General features: G+C 42.4%; 1 protein-coding gene across 1 annotated transcript in view; it reads left to right on the top strand.

Moving 5' to 3' along the window:
- The window catches only part of PCSK2 (proprotein convertase subtilisin/kexin type 2), a 103,584-nt gene that overhangs the window by 80,466 nt on the left and 9,437 nt on the right, over nucleotides 1-13,681 (top strand). The window contains exons 7-8 of the mRNA XM_086631099.1: nucleotides 411-499; nucleotides 3,404-3,579. Of these exons, the coding sequence (XP_086487225.1) occupies nucleotides 411-499; nucleotides 3,404-3,579 (265 nt within the window). The remainder of the gene's footprint in view (nucleotides 1-410; nucleotides 500-3,403; nucleotides 3,580-13,681) is intronic.

Genomic DNA, 13,681 nt, shown 5'->3' with positions numbered 1-13,681 from the left:
ACTGTCAAGTCACAAAAATAAAGGAATTAATATTGATCTTATTTTTACAGTGGTCTGTCAAGGGCCTGTTTCTGCTGACTAATAGTTGGTAACAAGGCAGAACCTGTTGGACAGAGTTAAAAAGAAAAGGTCTGAATAACTTAACAACTGAATGAAGCATAAGTATGCATGTTAACCTCAGAGCAAGCATCGCTCATACTGCAGAGGGGAAGCTGATTATCTCCTGCTTCAGGAAGGAATGAGCTCATCCAGGTATCCAAGTACAGCACTCAACAGTTTGCCATGGAATGGTTTTCCTGTGAAGCGCTGGGAGCTGCCTATGGAGCAAAAACAAGATCGCAGTGATCCACCTCAATTCAACGTGTGCCTTAGCTGGGGTTCACGTGCTGTCTCTGTCTTCCCTTTTGCAGCCACGGGACAAGGTGTGCAGGAGAGGTGTCTGCTGCTGCCAACAACAACATCTGCGGCGTGGGAGTTGCGTACAACTCCAAGGTGGCAGGTACGGTAGCAATTCAAGGCGTAAATGGTCCTTCCGCCACTGTGCCTCAGGCAGAACTTCTCGTACAGAGACAGGGAGCATTGCCCAGGACAGGACTGTGGGTTGGCACTGAGCCATGTGTTTATTACTTTTCACAGTAGCTGGGGAGAGGAATTTCTCTGTGGCGTTGCCTCTTCAACTGAGCACCTTATATAGCCTCTTTAATAACACTGCCAAGGAACAGCTCTACTCCTTCTTACGCCAGCTCCTGTTTGTATGCTGATTTCCAATGCTTCTTCCCTGCATTGTTGCAGAGTCGTTTGTGACAAATCTCATTTTGCAGGAGGTAAAATATAAATTCTTACTGCTCTTAGAAACTGTACTTGCAAAGGCAAATCCCATGCTGCTCTTATTCTTTAGGCACTCACAGGACAGGCCCTGGAGTGCTGTAAGTCTCTGTGGTCATTGGTTTCCTCTATTTTAACAAGCGATGCAGAGAGTGTAGGAGCAGATGCACAGAATGAAATGGGTGGTGCCTAGCAGCTAGTGTTCACACCTCAGGAGTATTAGGTGTTTTTACTTCTAACTAGCTTTTGTCTGCACTGATAGACTGAACAAAGGGACTGGAGTAAGTTAGGCTCTTGGACAGCATGTGTCAATTTAGTTTAATCTAAAAAATCCAATTTTCCCACTCTAAGACTGCTCCATGATGAGAACCAAGGCACAGCAAGCAGAGACAGATGACTATGAATTTCATTTTGTTTCCCAGTCCACACTAAAACTCCAGTGTGGATGCACCCATTGCTTCCTGGGAATGGTTCACAGTGTGTGTGCATGGGCAGCTCTGCTCTGCTTGGCTGGTCCCTGTTTCACTGCACTGTCAGAAGAGTTTTGAGAAGGCTACATTTCACCCATCACCTGCACGATCGAAAGCTGAATCTCCACTGTAGAAGGGCACCAAGCAATGTTTGCTAAGCCATTAATTACCCCAAGAGACATCACTGAGAGTTAGTACCTGGCCAGGCAGGTCTAATGCATGTCCCCTTTCTTCAGTAGTAGGAATGTCCCCTCCGGAGATGAGACATTTCATATTTACATTCTGGCAATAACTACTTCTAGAGGTGCATGAATTGAGGCACAGGATTTTGGGTGGATTTCATAGAATCATAGAATGGTTAGGGTTGGAAGGGACCTCAAAGATCATCTAGTTCCAGCCTCCCTGCCATGGGCAGGGACACCCTCCACTACACCAGGTTGCTCAAAGCCACATCCAGCCTGGCCTTGAACACTTCCAGGGATGGGGACATCTACAACTTCTCTGGGCAACCTGTTCCAGTGCCTCACCACCCTCAGAGTGAAAAATTTCTTCCTTATATCTAATCTAAATCTACAACTTCAAGGCGGTTGCTTAAAAATCACGAAGTGGAGGCCTTTTCTGATGATCAATAGCCTACAAATCATCTGCTATACTTGTGCACTTCGTAGCAAAATCCCCGCAGATTTTGGGAAGCACCAGCCTTTGCTGCCTGAGGACAGCGTGCACCCATAGCACCATCGTGTGGTCAGTGGGAACGTGGAAGCTCAGTAGAGCGGAATGCTGCTGGCATGATTCAGGGTCCATGTGTGCAGGTGGAATTGGAAGTTGGTAGCCAAGGATCTGGGGCATCGTGTTTTGTTTCTTGTGCCTCTTTTTTGCCCTAAAGTCAAAGCCCAGATGGCTTGGCTCCTCCTCGTGTTCCCTCACCTCCCCGGAGTCAAGAATTAATTCTATGGTTTTAGTGCAGATTTGCAGTTTACAAGCGTGTGAAGGGATTTCTCCTTGAGTTTGACTTCATAATTTCTAGCTTGAATTAGCAGATCAGGAATAACCAGCTTTGATCTGGTTTCTGTCTGAAGTTTATACCACTTTTTCCAGCCTCACATTTGGCCCATGGATTTTGTATTGAATATAGTAAAAGCACTGGCTTCTAAATCAGGGTCCTCACTGCCATTCACGCTGTTTGGCTCCACGGTATTGATTTCTGTGCCATCTGTAGCCTAAAACTCTTGGGAAAAACTGAACTTCCACTCAAGGCTACAAGTGAGAGTTGGAATGTGTCCCTGGTTACTCAGGTCTCATCCAAAGGCCACCAAGAGGTTGACTGTCAGTGAAACTGTCCTATATGTGGGGCATGATGGATGTGAAGGCTTGTGCTGCTGTCTTTGTCACGCTGTCTGGCTTGCTTAGGGCCAAAACTTTGCAGTTTTATGAAGTTGGCATGTCCTAGGATTGTATTGTTTAAACTCTGACTCAATTTCTGCTGCAGTATGGGTTAAAGGAAGCAGGCTTTAGTTTGCTTTTTTCTCCAAATACTGGCCATATTTTGCTATTGCGAAATGTTGACATCATGTTGACACAATGATATTTTTCCAGGAAGTCATTGTGTAGTGTGTTTCCCTTCTCTGATTAAATTCTGGAAAAGAACCAAAATAAACAGGAAAAATTACTTGAAAAACTAATGAACAACACTTCACTGAGTATAAATTAGAGATAGGGGAGGCCTTAATCCTGTTCCCTAGTTGTTAAAAAATAAAATTTTAAATGCTGTTAGTATTATCTAAATGCTATGAAATGCTGAGATTGCTGAACACTACTGTTTTAAAAGTATTTCAAATAGTAGATGGAAAATATGTAATTAGAAGGCTAACGATGAAGTGCTTTTTCTTTCTGGGCCACACTGCCTTGCTGTGGCTGGGTGTTTAAGTGGTGCCATCCTGCTGGGTAAGCACACCCTGGTGAAATGGGAATGGCGAGTGTGGAATTACTGAGTGGGTGAAACTGCTGGCGAATTAAAATACTTGTACCTGGAGGGCTTCTCCAGGTGCTGAGATTTCCTCTCGTGCTGGCTTATGCATAATTCATGTTTATGTTGATTGAATCTACAGGTATTCGAATGCTTGACCAGCCATTTATGACAGACATTATTGAGGCTTCCTCTATCAGTCATATGCCTCAAGTCATAGATATATATAGTGCCAGCTGGGGACCAACTGATAATGGAAAGACTGTGGATGGACCTAGAGAGCTAACACTGCAAGCGATGGCAGATGGTGTGAACAAGGTAACAGTCTTACTAAATAATCTCGGTACTGGGTCAGAACGTTGATTGTGCTGATCAGAATTCACTCGTGCTGAAACCAGTGACTTGGGAATGCATGGTCCTCCTGTTGATGTTGCAAAACACAGTGCAATTGTGTAAACTACCCCAACATCTGGCATATTCCAAGGTGCGTAGATGTTCTCTCTGCAATATTGTGGCATTGCTTTTATTGTGTAGTCTCAGGTTACTGCGCTCTTGTGCGTGGAACTGGGTTTATCTCTGGTCAGCTTACATATGCTTTTCATATGCCATCGCAGTCAAAATGGAAAAGTCTGATCCTGTAAATATTCCCTGGGTTGAAACATGCCAGCTATACTACTGACATCACATTGTCTGTTTTGGTGGGCTACCAATTTAATTACCGTTTTGGATTTGTAGTATCTTTCAGGTCACTCATACAGGGTCATTATTATAGCTGTCATTGAATCACACTGTTCAGATGTCCATGGCGTAATATTATTCCCCAGTAGCAGGGGCCTTCTTGTTTATTCCTACCTTTCTACCTCCTTCTAGGAACAGACTGTGGTCTTTGTTGAAGACACTCAGTATCGTCCTGGAATCTGTTAAGCCTGTACTATATTAGAAGATTGGGTAAAATGTGTACCACAACTCAAAAAGAAAAAAAATCACTCCAAAACAAACCAACCAACCTAGCATGGCTTTGTCTCCATCTGTTCGATGTCATGCAGCCAGGACAACCACAGCTGCTCCTGGTGCTGTAGGGAATGACCTTTCCTCCCCTTGGTTGATCATAGATGGGTTTCCACAATGGAAAGATCTGAAATTCCCCAGCACATCTGGGGTGATTATGTGTGGGAGCTCCACAATTACTCATTTTTCCATCCAAATTATTTCTTCCTCTTACTTGTGCCAGTTTCTCCCACTCTTCATCACCTTGCTGTGAGCAGCGTATTCAGTTTACCATGTTTTGTGACATGATAATTAAATCTATTACTGTAGTAGGTAGTGAAGCATCTAAAGCTTTCTCAAATCCTAAGCCTTAAATGTTTTGCCTATAACAGATGAATTATAGTCATCTTCGTGCTCTCACCTGTAAAATTAGCAACATACTGCAATAACACAGGAAGGCTTGTCACAAATTTCTGCTGAACTTGCTCAGTTTTGTGCTATAAACTTTACAAACCTCTCATGAGCTCAAAGGCACTGTGAAGCCATCTTACACAAGCTGTGTTCCTTCTCATGACTTTTTCATTTATCTAGAGTTTCCACAAAGATCCCCTTAAACACTTCTGTCTTGGGCAGAATCTTCTTAGGTATGTGACACAGTTGATGTATTTTTAGCAACACCTTGTTGTCTTATAGTTAGTGGATACTTGATCTTCCTTCTACTAATATTGGATGGAGCAGAGATAAACTCTGAATATAGAAGAATTCTCATCTAATTTTTGAGTTATTCTCCTCCCATGCAGAACTTGTCTAAAAGTAACAGAAAAGGCACTAATAACCCTGGCAGGGGAATGTAAACTAAAGTAAGTAGAGGTATTTTACCTGCTCAAGAGAAGTAGATTTTAATTTGTAGTCACGTTTTTTTGAAGTTTGATATTTAAAAGATCTTTCAATTAACTCGCTATTGTATTGCCATATGGTTTAGTTTGTGGATTTACGCTGGAATTAACCTTCTCTTTGAATGTCAAGTATAGGAGGAGGGATTTTCCTCTTCTGTTTTATTGTCTGGTCATAGTTTCATACTTGGGAGTGTTGGGCATATTACTTTTTTAATTGCTTCCCCTCAAAAGCATTTGTAATTCTCTTTAAGGAATAATTTGCAATAATAAGGTCAGAAGAGGCCCTGAGATCTCTGGAGTTGAATGCTTGTGAAGGAGAGGGAATGGTGATGGTGAGCTGTGCTCTGGGAGGATTGCTCTCATACCTTATCAGAAAGCATCAAACGAACAGGAGAGCCTTCATTAGGAAACCAGTTCTGTCAAACAGTCATTGCAGAATTAGAGAGCAGAAGGAATAATACTGGATTCTACCTAAGAAAGATATTGTTGTCCAGGGGCAATTACACTTAATTTTATAGTGGCAGCATCCCAGCTATCTCCTGGCAATACTCGCAGGAAAGAAGAGACAGCTTCACCCCAAATAAATCCTTTTGCATTGTGGTTGTAGCTTTATCTACCCTTATTTTGCTCATTACATTTCCTGTCATGGAAGAGGTTTTGGGTATAGTTTGTTCTGATTTCTTTTCATGAAGAGCCATATTTTCTAAAGATATTTCAAGATCTCTCTTGATGCTGGATACTCTCCATGGTGCTTTGAAAAACCCACTGCAGACTTTGCCTCATGTCAAGGAAGACTAACCAGCCTTTGATGTAATACCCTTTTACCTAGTTTAGGTCTATAATATATGCATCAAATTCTCTATTGACTGTACAAATGTAAATCTAATTTATGATCATTTTTCAGAATAAAAAGCCCTCTTATTAAAGAGAAAAGTATCTTTTATAAACCGAGAGACAAATAAACGTAGGAATTCTTTTTCTCAGTCTAGGGCTGATTCTGACCAGAGTGATGATTCATGAATTAGTGATGAAGCTGAAACATTGGCAGGGAGGAAGCAACATGCTGAGAATAAAAATGTGTTTTTAAACTAAAAGCAATACTTTCAAATGTCCTAGAAGGAAATGTAAGATCTCTTGCACAGGGCAAGATTAATATCCTTGCTTCTAATGCAATAAACTAAAAATAAATAAGTGGGAGTGATGCAAAATTCCTATGGGGAATATGCAGCTCATTGAGTTGACAAACACAGGTAATGTTTACCTTGTCACCACCACACTTGGGACCCGGCTCAAGGAGAAACTCACTGACACGAGTTTCATCCTTCCCCCAAACTCCGTTCCACTGTCATATCCTTTTGAAGTCCTCCTTCCAGAGCTGCTGGGATGCCGGGGTTTACTAGTCCCCTGGTAATGATAAGATGATGCTAACTGCAGAAACTGTGAGATTTCTTGTTTGTATGTCTGTTTTTATGGCTGGAAGCTGAGCAGCCATAACCAGGTGAGCTAAGCCCATCTTCTCACCTTTCCTCTTCCATTTCCCATTCCTGGCATTTGTTAGGCTAATTTTTACCTTCTGTCTTAATCGTACCTTCACTTCGGTGTTCTCTTTGCCTGTAAGGTGAATAGCCTAAATAAAGGCAGCACTAAAGTAGCTTAATTAAGGACAGCAGAATCTGTCCATCACATTGGCAACTCCTTTATGGGCTCTTTTACTCACTGTTTTTCTAAGGCTGAACACAAAGGGGATGGCATGTGCGTGAACTTGGTGCCAGTGTGATACGCGTAATCGGAAGGTGTTGGGAAGGGGACTCAAGCTGCTTTTTGTTATTAAGCCACAATCTCACTCATTTTTAGTGCAATCTGCTCTTCGCTGTGCTATCTCATGACTTCTGTTCGGGGGCAGTAGTAGCAGCGTGACTGGGTCACTGAATAATGGTAGTTGCACTGCAAAGATAAATGAGCTCACAGCTGAAATAGCAGGTGCTTGAGAAGAAGGTTTGGAAGAGTTTCATACACACAAACATCCACAAGCCATCTGAACATTACCAGCACTGGTTTGACTCAGACAAACAACCTTACCTAATGCAACTTCCAGCTGCTAGAAAACACATATTTGGGATGTAATTGCAAAGGACTCAATAGAAGTTCTTAAAGGTGAGGTTGAAACTTGCAAGTATCCAGTACCTGCTGAATGAGGAGGTCTTGCACTCACCTTGACTGTGAGGCACCTGATGCTGGCTGCCAGCTGTAACAGGAGACTGTGCTAGACCACGGCTGCGTCAAGATATCCTTTAGGGTAGTCTGTAACAGCAGGTTGTGGGATCTAGGGAGAAAAGGGACATGTTTCTTTACTGTCTCAATAATAATCATCAACCTAACGTTGTTCTGGGCTCTCCTGAGATATCTTAGCCCTGCACCAAGATCAGGCATATGCTGACTTTCATTGCTCCTAATCACTCCTGTGTCACATATTTGCCGCTGTATTTCTTTTAATGAGCTACGGAGGGATTTTACTGCAGGTCCAGAAATACAAACTAAAACTCAGAGCAGAACAAGAAACCAGGATGATGGACTTAGGAACAAGCAGCCTGGCAGTGTTGAGCACAGCTATTTATCTTACCCAATTGAGCAGTACTTTCATTTCAGAGAAGGGGCAGTGAGCTGGTAGTAGCATTTTGTATTAGTATGGCTGGACAAAGCAATTTTGTGTGATTTATACATCCCTTGTCTGACCTGTGCTTATGCACTTTGGGGGCTAGACAGCTTGGAAAGGGATGTAGGGATGGTAGATAGGATTCCTGTGACAACACAACTCTCTCAAATATAGACATTTTCTTCTCTGGTACTTTGCCTCCAGAATTCTATCAGCAGTCATCTTCAAGAGGAAGAGGTAACTAGCTCAAGAACTAATTGCACCCATGTTTTATGGTATATCCTGTCTTTAATGCAATATCCAATAAACGTTTCTTATTTGCCGTTTTATGAGTCCAGTTCTTTCCAGCTTCAGCTATTGGAATTTAAGGCAGTGAAAAGAAGTAATCAAGCTAAGCTGGTCTCTATATTGCATTTTTATGACGTAGGCTTTTATATTAGTAGGTTATGAGGAATTGCTCATGGACTGAATTAATTTCTTGAGACTTCACCGGCTCAGCCAGAATATGGAAGACATGATACATTTGTGCTTGTGCTGGTGAAAATGTTATTGCTTCCATAATATGTTTCTACCTAAGAAACTGCGCACAAGTACAAATTGCCAGGGGAGCAGTATTAAGAATTTATAGTCTCATCGTGGCTCTGTAATTGGGCTCACCAATGAGAGAAGAAAGGACAGTGTTGAAAGGAAATATTTCTCATTTGCTTCTCTCCAAGGCCTCAGACATTGCGTTACTGTTCTTTGAAATGTGCTGAAGATGGCACGTTAATAAAGTATATGCAGTTAGATACCTCTAACTGTGTTTTATTGGCTCAACAGCCAAGCAAGGATAGGGGAATTAGTTTATGACATGACAACCATCTGATTATTTCTGAGGAAGCCCTACAAGCTTCTTTATAACTTGGGAGCCCTTTACTATTGTATTGCTGTTGTGTCTGGAATATCTGTTATAATTCCACGCCTTGTCTTATTTATATAAGCTAAAATCAAATCTAGTTAAAACCCCACGAGTACGTTATATCTGCTTGGAATTCTGAAGTCATCTGAGAGGGGATATTTTCAAGCTTTTATAAAACAGCATGACCAGCTGTTCTGACCTGGTGGTGGGATACCACGACCTTTCACTGAGTACATGACCCAGGTTTGGAGATCAGTCCGTGACTGTGGCTTTCCTGCCACACATGGGGAAAGGGGCATGTGCCTTTGAGGATAGGACAGTGGCAAAACCAAGTGCTACTGATTTCTGTTGTGATACTGGCCTCCTCAGAGATGTCTTGGTCAACTCAGGACCTTGGCTGTCATAGGTTTGTACTTTGCAGAGGCCTGTGACAGGGTTAAATATTGCCCTTCAGAAAGACGCCAATGAGTGTCTCATAAAGAGCAGAAAGCTGCTGTAACAATAGGTTGGGCCAACAGGGCAATATTTGTAAGCTCCACATGTAAATATTTTCTTCACTGACATGTAAATTACCATTTTCTAAGGAGACGAGACAATAATGTAGCCTCAAAATGTAGATTTTGCTCTCTCACCCTGACCCCAGGAGTGTTTTTGCCTAATCTCTGTGCCGCCGCTCAGCAGCCGTGTGCTTTTGCTTCCCAGCAAGGCTGGTGCCACAAGCTGGGGAACCTTTGTACAGTGTCGCACGAGCCACAGGTGAAGCTGTGAGGCCAGGGTTCATCACACCAGTTGGGAGCTCTGCACAGAGAAACCAGCATCGTCACTGGTGAAAAGTGAATTGAGTGTTTCGACTCTTTTTTCTCAGTGATAATCTGGCTCGGAAATACCAGATTGATTTTTGCAAATATTATCGATACCAGAATTACGACTGCAGAATTGGTGGACTAGAGTAATGCATGATCACTTGGGGTACGCAGCCCAGCATCCAGCAAGAAAGGAATGGATAGTTAAAAGGTTTTGTCTCAGCATTTTCAAAGTTCCCTCCTCGTTTCCCTGCTGGACTGAACCCTAATTGAAACCTAATACTGTCTGTCTTCACCAAAAGTGTAATTTTCCATTTGTTTCTCTTGGCTAACAAAAGTCCATCCAGTTTCAACAGTAATTTAGACATAGAAAATGGCTCAAGCATTATTTTTAGCCAAAGGAGATATTAACAATTACGCAATTAATTGGGTATTGATGGATGGGAGTTCAGTACTCTTCTGTGACCAAGTCTAGAATAAGTTACATAAAGCCTTTTGTTAGGGTTTAACAATTATAGGGCTTAGTTCTTTGAGATTCTTGTATGTAGCAGTCCCTTGTATTCGGGTGATCATTACTTGACCCAAATAGTTTCAGAAATCTGCTAGGAGGAACAAGACAGCCAGTTATTGAAAGCAACAAAACATGAAGGGGACAAAAACAGAAGCATGACTGAAACATGGTTCCAAGTGATGGTTGTCCTCTGCATAGCACCCTCTAACCTGAGAGTTAGGCCAACAGTGAAGGGACACCACCTTCAGCAGTGGGGAATGTGAGTGGGATAACCCCACTGCTGTTTCTTCTGCACTGAGCTCCATGACTGGTGGGTTTGCTGGGCAGACCAGTCATCCTGGGCTTTTCCAAGTGCACAGTACAGCAGCTCCAGGCTTTTGGAAAGGGCTGGACATGGGATAGGTGCTAAGGTGTTCAGTTCAAAGAAGACAGCTGTCCCCCTGAACATGTGCAGTGACAAACTTTGGAAATCCAAACATGTTTCCTGCTTAAAACTTTGGTGTCTGTGTGGTTCAATTGAGATTACTTGACTGGCTGTCAGGCAGTGTTCCTGCCTAGATTTTGCTTTAGATTTTAGCACTCCCTAAGAAATCAGTGCAAATGACACTTTCTGAGATAATTAGCGATCATTACTGAAGGATGCAGTTTTTAATTACAAAACATGTAAGGATTTTCAAATACTTCAGTCCTGAAGAGAAAGAAACGCTCTTTTTCAGAGGAAAATACAGTTGAAATTAATAGGAGATGGAAGCAAACTCAGTCCTATTCATAAGTGAGTAGGACTTTCAAAGACTTGAAAAAGCTATAGAATTTTTCACTTTTCCTGGAAAACCAGCCTCTCTCTTACTATAGCAGGCACATAAGTTGCTATTAAATTATTAAGAAGATGCTGAAACACTTCTGTTTTCTTAAGAAGACGAGTTAACAAAGTAGCTATGATATGTCATGCAAATAGAGGTGCTTATAAAATAATGTGCTTTGAATTTGTTGCAGAAAACAATTTCCAGTTCTGTAATTTTTCTTATTTTTTTCAAATATGTTCCATCTGCATTTTCTTCCATGGACATGAGACAGTCCATAAACATCAGCAAACTATTTGGCTGTCCTTATCCTGAAATACCTTTTCACTCTGCCTGAGATAAATACCTCCTGACAGTCAGGTGCTGCCTTTTTTTTTTTTTTCCATTTAAAAATACCTCCTCACAGTCAGGTGCTGCTTTTTTTTCTTCTTATCCTGAGCCCACCTGCCTGCTGGTGTCCCAGTGCTGTCGTTCCCTGGTACTTGGCTTTTCAGGGCAGGAGTCTGTTCTTTGTTTTTCGCTTCTAGTGATTGGAAACTGTTAGTGCTGATCTATGAGTGATGGATTAGGCCAAAGCCAAAGGGCATCAGGAACGTGCTGTAAAGACTGTTATGTTCCTTCCATCCATCTTTCGCAGCATTGATGGCCAGGCAGGAGTGGGTGAACTAGAGGAGCCAAGGCAGAGGCCGTGCCATGTAGAGGCCCAGCTGTTATTCACATGGGCACTTGCCAGCCTTGATGGGAAAGGTCAGGGAAGCTGGAGGAGATTTATTTGTGAAATACCACCCATTTTTATCTGGCTAGTGTGATCCAGCAATCACAGCTTTGAGAAACACTGGCTTAGGCACTAGCCCAGCTACCGTGATGAATGGACGCAATAACAAGGGGAAAAAAAAGAGTTCAAGATGTGCCTGAAGTTACATAAAGCGAATTAGGCTGCAGTCTCCTGCCAACTCACTTCTGCAAGGTAGTTCAGTAAAGAAGTTTTTCTTGGATTATGTTCTTTGGAAGATGAGAAAAGGGGTAATAAAATTTCTGAGGGATATTTTTTGCCAGTAGCATGACATCCCGCGAAGGACTCTGGAAATAGAAAACCTGCTGTTTCTGCAAAGACAGCTTCTCAGTAGCTGTCTGTGACTTTCTAAGCATATAGCCTTGCCCAAAATTTAATTCTGGTTTAGCTGGAATTGAGAGGTGGGCTTCTCTTGGGCTAGTACTAAATGCACCAAGATCCGTTTTCGGCTGTGAGTGAGATACAGCTTCTGATAGCTCAGAAGTGCGGGTGCCACACTGTGCATCACTTTTGGGGGAAATGAGCAGGTTTCAACAGGATTTTGGAGGACAGACACTCTTTAAAGTATATCTTATTATTCTTCTAGTCTTCTCTCCCTGAATCTTCCTTCATGCTCCCCCTGGTGTTTGTAGTGTGAATTACTACCACCTTCTCCAGTCCTGGTTTTCGCCTCAATTTACAGCAGCCTAAGTCGAGTGACACCACTGAAATTTTTTAGGTTCATATAAGATTGAGATGCAAATAGGAGCTTTCAGTTTGCTTTAAATACCACACTTAGTTGACTCAACTGGGATTTTTCTGATTTAGACTACTACCATACAGGGAGTTGAAAATTCACTTCCCCTGAAGCCGTATATTTCTGTCTGGTAAATGAAACGATGCCTGAGGACAGCCACCAAACAGTTCGCCTGGGCAAACTGTCCCAACTACTGCAGGTCTGACTGTGGGACATGTAAGCAGCAAGTCCTGAGCATCATTGCAAATAATAGGTGATATCAGTTTATTCCAGTAGCGTTTTCTTCTCTTTCCAGTCCTGCCTAAAAGGGAAAGACAATTGAAATTAGGGTGTTGAGAGGTGAATTACGTTTATTAATGCTAAGCCACGCTTGTGTATGTGACTGTCATAGAAGCGATGTGACAGTCACATACATTCTTCACGTTACAATAATTACATGCAGAAAACCTGTCCCCAGCAACGCTCAGCAGCCTAACTCCACCCACAAACTTGAGCCCAAATTCGGTTCCTCCGTGGATTCCCCCAGCTCCCCACCAGCTTTACGTTACGCCCGTTTTCTGCCACATATCCAGCCCATAGGGTGAAATACTTCAACTGGTTTTGGCAGCGTGGAACAATTTGCAGAGCAGTGCTAAGTCTGCTTCCCCATGCTGAGTGCTGCAGAGGCTGACTTCCAGGCACCAAGCTACTTTTGTGAATTTATCATGTGAAAATAGTGTTTCCTCCCCCTTTAAGGGGGCTGGAAGGAAAGAGTTGTTTAAGAACCAGATATCCTGTTCCTGGCACCAGCAGCCACCTGCTCTCTGCATTGGGCAGCAACCTGCCTTTTTTGGGACACAGATGTGTGTGAGCTGCCACTGAGGCTGTCCAAAGGAGACAGATGGTGGCAAGGTGGTGTGATGGTGTATGTGGGCATGGTGGCAAGCTTGGAATGTAGCCTCTAAAGTGAGTCCAAAGCCCAGGGTTGGGCCCTGTAGTCTAACGGCAGTCAGAGCACAAGGTAGGATATGGAAAAGGTCAAAGGGAAAAAAGGCATAACTGTTCTTGTTGTGCTGATCTTTTTAATTTTTTAAAAATAATTTCCTATAATTATTCTGTTCTTAGAGTATATATTTTTGCAAGATTATCGTCCTCCCTTAAAACTCAAATGATTGATCTCAGATGTTTGTGGGAGTTCTTAGACTGATTTCAATAAGCTTTTTCATAGTCGTCATCTTTATTATGAAAATTTATGTCTTGAGATGTTATGTACTCCGGTGGAAGCAAACCTGCTGTGCAATTCAGTGGATTGTAATGCAACTCACTAATGTGCTTGAAATAATGAGGTTGCTCTGTTCAGTGGG

This window comes from Tauraco erythrolophus, chromosome 2, assembly GCF_009769465.1.
Source record: "Tauraco erythrolophus isolate bTauEry1 chromosome 2, bTauEry1.pri, whole genome shotgun sequence".
NCBI classification, from domain to species: domain Eukaryota; kingdom Metazoa; phylum Chordata; class Aves; order Musophagiformes; family Musophagidae; genus Tauraco; species Tauraco erythrolophus.
The sequence above is the reverse complement of the archived record's forward strand: the minus strand, read 5'-3'. Positions and strand labels throughout refer to the sequence as shown.